Genomic DNA, 7,234 nt, shown 5'->3' on the forward strand with positions numbered 1-7,234 from the left:
AAGGCAAATTTCTGAATGTGGGTGCTAGTTCCTTTCAATAGCATCCTGAGGGTATCAGCCAGCATTATAAACCTCACATAAATGATAAGGTAGAATAAGTATTTCCTTTATTGCATTCAGTACAGGGATGATAAGACTTTTTAACAGCTTGTTACTTGGAATGATGTCATATATCATGATGTAACATACTAAGAGCCATACACAGTTTGCATGTCAGTCCTTAGTGTAAAAGGATAGAGAGAAAGGTTTGTTCAGTTTTATTATATGATTTTTATTATTTAAAAACAGGTTTCTATGTAAGGAAAAATAACTATGTATTAATCTTCAGTTCGCTCACTGCAAGTGACCTGCAGAAGCAAACAGCTATTGCATCAGTTCAGATCTAATATCAGAATATAATTCAGATGCAATTTTCAGTAAATATTAAACATGGGTCTTGCACTCCAAAGCCATGCTGAACATATTTTTTGACAGGCTATTAAGACACTTCTGATCACAGTGCAGCTCAGATACAGGACTCATTTACCCAACCCTTGAACTGACCAGTTATATCAAAACTCATTTCTAATATCCCCCAAAACTGTGGATAGTTTAACGACAGGGACCCAGGTCTAAGAGCTTGGCAATAGCAGCGGAGCAGAATCCCAGAGGACTGAAGGAGCTGGATTAGAAGTAGGCTTAAGTCTAGTTGCTGGAAGCTGATCACTGTCCGGTGTGCCAGGTCTGCAAGACAAATCTAGGGAGAAGCAGCTGGAGAAAGCAGAGAAGCCAGCAGTTCGGCTAGCAGCCACCGGTGCTGTGCTGGCTAGCACTAGACTCAGACCTTTCCCAGCAGAGAATTCTGTCAGCTGTTCCTGTAAAGCTGTACAGGTATTGCCATGCTGATAAAATCCTTCTGCAAAATTTTTTATCATACAAATGCCTTTTCTGCTTTAGTTTAGGTGTTGAGAACATTACTTAACTTTGGCTTGTAGTCAGTGACAACATTAAAATTAACCAGTCTGGAAAACATTCATTGTCTTTCCACAAGGAATTTAAATAATAACAACAGTCCATTCATTTATGATGTTTTCTGACGGACTATACAATTTTTTCTAATTTTTTTCCTTCTACTATGTAACAATCAGTAAATAAAACCATGCAGAGCAAATGCAGGCATGTAGAAGGAGAGTAAGTGGTTTTATGGCAAAATAACCTTTGCAACCACTATCTAACTGTGTAAATTGTGAAGTGTATTAGTTTTCACTGGGAGCAATCAGAATGACCTTAACTAGTCACAGCTTTCTATCTGCTGTATGTCCATTTATATTTTACAATTTCCAGCCACCATCTTGATGTAAAAGTAGACCTGTTTTTGCACGGAAGAGACTAAAGCCACTTCTGTGTTGCCAATAGAGCTATATTAGCAGTCCCTGCAAGAAAAGGCAATGCAAACCAGCCAATACATTAGGGTTTTGCACAGATAAATCATGCTAGTTCTTCAGCTGCTGCTTACTAGAAACAGTGATAGGAAGGGTGGAAATTTTTTTTAAACGTTTCCCATGTTAAAGTAAGAACTCTAAAAATAAGCACAGTAATCTCATCTCCATTTCTTTAACAGCTGCAAGGAAACATCTGTAACATTTTAGGTAAAATTGTTGAAGCAAAGAAGCAGCTCAAGTAGAAAGTCTACATCTTTAATATTTTTGTGTACCAGTGAAATGAAAGCTTTAGGTTTGTTTTTTTTTCATTGGCAAATTCTTGTGATCAAGGAGTTGAGAGGTACTTTGCACAGGTTAATTGTGCTCATGTACATTTGCATGCAAGTCTGACAGTAGAGATCCAACTGCAGGGTCTGTAATCTTCTGAGTCTCACATTTACACTCTTCTACAATCATAACTTCTTTGACCACTGGGACAGAATTGGTGCAGTTGAGATCCAGGCGCTTCATGGAGAACTTGCTGGGTAAGCAATGGGAACAAAAGGTATAAAGACGATCTTCTGGACCAGGAACATGAAAGGAACTACATTTTCCAAAACATAGATTGTTCTGTACCATCACCTTCTCACAGCGCTCGTGAGTAACGCCCTGCAACAGAAAGCGGTTTGAAATGTCTGGTACGTGAATGACCCATGGACATGAAGGCCAAACCCCCCCCAAAATACCATATTTTTCTTCTCAGAACATTTACTTTAAACATATTTATTTTTTATGTCAAGCAAGCAGTAAAACATAAAAGCTTTTAAAAGCAAGCTTTAGCACTCCTATGGGCAATTCTTAGATTGAACAACAAAGGCAAAATCTGCTTCAATCAGAGCCTTTGGGAGCTGATGGGGGAAAATCCAATAGGTGGGTTTGTCACAATTACCTTTTAATTGCTCTTTGAGTTCTACATTTCTGGCATGGTTAAGCAGTGCTACCCACTTAGCAGGACTTGAAACATCATCGTGGCCGAACATTCTTGCATATAAACCACAAGCTAGACTCAGCTGTATTCCTGAAGATTTGTCTCGATGTGGAAGAGGCATAATGTTCTTTAGCAGTTTCTTTTTAATGAAAATCTTAAAAGAGCAATTGAAGTTCTGTAATCTCTTGGTTTGCAAGAATAACAATTCCTTGTATCAGGAGAGCCTGTGTCAAATCTCAAGCCGTAAAAAGCTAAATTGAGGTTAGCACTTTTGTACTGGCATAACTGCAGCCATCATGGGGAAAGCTTGCCATATTACATTGCTCAAAAAATAATATGGTACAATTTTCTAGGCCACATATGTATTTATATATGTCTGCCAGTGAAATAAATTTAGTGAGGGATGTGAAAAAACATGGTCCTTGATGGACTGTGATTATAGAAACCCTGAGAATAGATGTTGCCTTATAAGGAATACAGACTTTTATCTATACTATTTGCTTGTCTTACTGTTACAATATGACTGAATGGCTTCATCTGTGCATGGGACAATCTACCAGTTCTCCAGCATTCTTAGCACAGAATTAGATGTGTGCATCAGTCTTTCAATTAATACAGCAGAAAGGAATCCTTGCTTAGCTGTAAGAAAACAACCAGCTTCTCCTGTAAGTATTTGCCCCAGGACTCTTCATACATATGCGTATATGGATATACATATATATATATTTATGTAATTCATGTATACAAACTGTTTAGATGTATATTCATTGAGTAATTACTCACTAGTGCTCTGCACTAGGTTGGGTCAGAATGTGTTTGCAATAAAACAAATAAAATATTCTCTGAAAATTGAATTTGTGGCTTTCCAGTGCTGCTATTTTGCAGTTTGCCTCATCAGACCAAAGCTTTTTCAGCGGTGTTTTTCAGCCACTTATCATGTGTGAGTGTTCTGAAGTGGCCCTGTGACTTAGCGAATTACATAACCTGTGTGTCTTCAGTTGCTGATTACAAGAGGCAGGAGAAAGGACACATTTGTTGATCTTGGACACCTGTTCTTACCTGGGAAAAAGGCAGGGTTCTGCAGTTTTCTTGGTGCATTTCATTGGTCTTGATTGGCAGGACAACCTCTTCAGATGCTGAATTTTTCTTTAAAATGAAGTGGTCCCAGAATTTCTTGGCATCTTTTCTATAGGGAGGGTCAGCCTCCCTCTTGCTGGAATAGTGGGATGGAGAGAAGTTTTCTGCAGGAGAGATCTCTCTGGGTGCCACCCAGGTTCTCAGGTCTTGGTCTGCATGGAGTTCTGCATTGGGAAGGATGAATCTGGACATTTTTTTCTCCTCTTGCCTCTCACTTTCAGATGCCGTCTGTGGAATTGCTACAAAAAAGCTTGGTTCTCCCAGTGTTTCCTCAACACCTACTGGGTTTTGCCTTACCAGCTCACGAAAACTCTGACTTTCAAGCAGATTTTTGTCCAGATAGAAAAGGTGCTGAAATGGCCACCTCCTTTTCCTCTGCAGTGAATCTCCCTGTGGCTCTGTGGCTCCAAGACATGAGAGCACTAACAGCTGAAGGAGTAGCAGTGACATGATCCTGTGAAGCGCAGCCCTGTAGACCTGCAGCAATTGCAGTGAACACAGTGTGCTAGCTTTATACAAGAGCCTGGGGTCAGCTTATGGCTGCTGTCTGTGTGCAGAGGGGAGGGCTCAGGGGAGACCCTGGTGTGGCTAATTGCATTCATTTACTGTAGATTACAATTATGATAGGGGATCTTGTGCTAATGAAACTCTGCTTTCAATCTGGATTATGTGTATTATCTAAAATCCAGTAACCCAGGGTGGCGTGGGGAACAGGAGGAGTCAACAGGAGGAAATGTTTGGATAAGATGTCTAGTTTAGGCCTAGGAATTAAGGAAGCATTTGAGTTTGTGTATTAGCATGTTCAATGTAGTCTTCGTTGTTTATTTTGACTTTCCATTCCACAAAGCCAGAGACTGTCAAAACAGAGATTGTTATTTTCGTCACAACAGGAAAAGGCAAGCTGATTGAAGTTTGCTAAAACATGAAGCTGGATCTGGAGAGATCAAATCAGCCCATGTTTTCAAAAGTTGAGTCTAATTTTGCTCTTTCGGATTTGGGATATGACCCAAGGCCTGCAGCAGCACCACTGCAAACTGGCAGGCTGCTGTTCACACAGCCAGAGGGATCTGGCAGAGAGCACTAACCCTTGCTTCACCTCCTTCACAGCAGGATTGCAGCTGCTGGAGTGCAGACATGCCACTGGCCCAGAATGAAAGGTCCCAGGGGGAAGAAAGTCTGCACCTCACATTCTCAGAGATTAACTAACACTGCTACATCCTGTTCAGGCACCAAAGACACTACAGGCATCATAAATTATTTGTTGGTAAACAAAGAGAGGATTTAAGCAAAACATGTTAGAACTGGCATATTTTATGATTCTAGACACAAATGTCTCAACAAAAATATCTGAAGACTACTAGACCCTAAACTGGAAGTGTGTCTTGCAAAATTATCATGCTATGCAACCTGTAAGGAAAATAAATCTGATTGATAGAAGATCACACAGAGGAAAGTTTTGGGAGAAGGGAAAGATATTTTCAATAAACATTGCAAACATTGATTCTAATCTGAAAATACTAAAAGGAAATTCTGGTTCAGATAATTTGCTGTTTAGGTACTCTACACACTCTTGTTTCTACCAGAAAGAGTCTATCAATAGACTCTTAAGTTTGTAGCTAATCTGTTCATTATTCTTGTAGGTGGTGTTTACTAGTTGTATGGACTTATTTGACTTTGATTTCTGGGGAACTAATTTATTGCTTGATAATCAAATTATTGCCTAGCAATATCCTTGTGAGGCACTGACTTATAACTTTAGCACAAAGTTAGTAGAGATCTAGAGCTTTTCCATACTGCATCACTCACTTGAGTTAAAATTTGTTCTAATCTTGAGGTCCATCCTGAGACAGAAATGCATGGAGCTCCAGCAAGAATGGGATTCACACACAAACATCAGAGTATATTTGTGCTTTGACGTCAGTGGGATAATCTCATTAAGGGAAGCACAGCCCTCAAGCACAAGCTTTATTGTTCTGTCATGTCAGCCAAAAGCATATATGTATAGATGTTAAGCTGCTAGTGCTACATTTGCAGTGCAATGGCACTGAAAAAAAGCTGTTCAAGATCAGTATCCATTCATGGTGTGTGCCATTCTATCCTGTAACATACAGCAAGAAAAAAGGCCTACCTCAGAGGGCTTCAGATGTAAAAGCACAAAATAGTATTTACAGAAGGGTAGGAAAGAAGGCTGAAGCAAAGCAGTGTCAGCAGGTCACTCCACAACCCAAAGGCAGAAAACAGAGCTCTCTTCTCCTCTAGGTCAAGACAGCTCTAGTTCCTGCGTTTTCTTGGGTGGTTTTACCTAAGATCTGCTAGGAGCCAAAAGCAGCATGCCAGCTCTGGTTCTGCCCTGCCAGTCTAACACTGTTCCTTCATGCCTGTGATAGCAAGCTGTGGCTGCTTTCCAAGAGACAAAGTTGGTAAGAAATGGGACCTGGTACATCTGGGCAGTTTGTTCTACGGTTGAAGTCTGTTTTGGAGTCAGCTGCCTGTATAACCGTGCACAGTTAGCAAATCTGTCCTCAGCCTCTCAGCTCAGCCAGGAGCCTGCCTGCATCATGGGAAGGCATCCCAGCTCAGACAGTGAGTTTGGAGAGTCATTCTGAAGTTAAAAATAGTAAGTTTTTGTAGGCCTCTTTGTGGTGACATCAATTGCATAGGCTAATAATTGACAACAGAGATTAGACTGGGCACATAATCATTATGTTCCAAATACAGCTAATCTCAAATTTCTACAAAAAGTAATGCTGTATCTTTTATAAAAACTTGTTTTCATGCCTGATTACCCTTTCATATAAGCATGGCACATGTTTTCACTGTATTTTCGTTGTTAAATTTTGTGGCTAAATGCAGTCGTGTCTTTCAAGCAGGCTTTGATTTGCCTCCATAGTAGCAATTTATTTGGGACATTCTGTTTTCACTAGAAATAGTCACTGTGAATGTTTGCCCATCCTTTTAAAAGTGTCAGGTCTATAGATGACAAGTGCTATGCAAATGCAAAGTGGTATTATTCATTTGCTTCAGAGCTGGAGTTTATTCAGTCATTATGGACATAAACTGAGTAATTAGTTACACTGCCAGTTGATGCCTAAAAATAATTCCTAGGCAGTGCTTGAATTACTTACCTTCTGTTGAGCTCAATAGTCTTATCATTGCATGATTGATGATGAAATCATTAAAATGGATTTTATATATTACAGCCCAATTCAGTATCATATAATTTTCAAAACACATCCTATGTTGACAAACTTGTATCCAGATATATCCTTTACAGAACCCATATGAAGAACTGAGAACTAATGAATTAGCACTGTGCAGTTTATTCTCCAATTATTGGACTTATCAAAGAAAGCCATCTGTGGTCTTTGTTTTACTGAGTTTCAGGGAAACAGATCACATACAGGCCTCATGGGAAAGCTATAATTATGAACAAAAGGCTTTTTACAAGGTATGATATGAAAGAACAGGCAATGAATCTGTTTAATTTTGTACCTTAAGCCTTAGATGCTGTACATCATGAATTCCCCCCTTTGCTACTCAGTTTCAAGTCCTCTGCTGCATTCTGTCTTCACTCATTTATACCTTCCTGTTCAGATTTTTCTGGTTCTGTTCTTTGTGCTGTAGCAACAGAACTGAGAACAATCTTAAGTTTCAAACTGCTGCCAAAATGTAGATGCTCACACTTGAAAATGTTCACGTGTGCGTTCAG

The 7,234-nt window shown here is 39.6% G+C and overlaps 1 protein-coding gene across 1 annotated transcript; it reads right to left on the reverse strand.

The window, feature by feature from the left end:
• Positions 1-1,733: 1,733 nt before the first annotated feature.
• On the reverse strand, positions 1,734-4,018 carry LOC104627730 (cerberus-like). The gene is made up of 2 exons (XM_010296076.1): positions 3,448-4,018; positions 1,734-2,069 (listed from the first exon to the last, which is right to left on the reverse strand). The coding sequence occupies exons 1-2, from the start codon at positions 3,973-3,975 to the stop codon at positions 1,776-1,778; spliced, it is 822 nt and encodes a 273-aa protein (XP_010294378.1). The 5' UTR covers positions 3,976-4,018; the 3' UTR covers positions 1,734-1,775.
• Positions 4,019-7,234: the final 3,216 nt, after the last annotated feature.

The sequence above is a fragment of the Phaethon lepturus genome, unplaced genomic scaffold, assembly GCF_000687285.1.
Source record: "Phaethon lepturus isolate BGI_N335 unplaced genomic scaffold, ASM68728v1 scaffold44781, whole genome shotgun sequence".
NCBI classification, from domain to species: Eukaryota; Metazoa; Chordata; class Aves; order Phaethontiformes; family Phaethontidae; genus Phaethon; species Phaethon lepturus.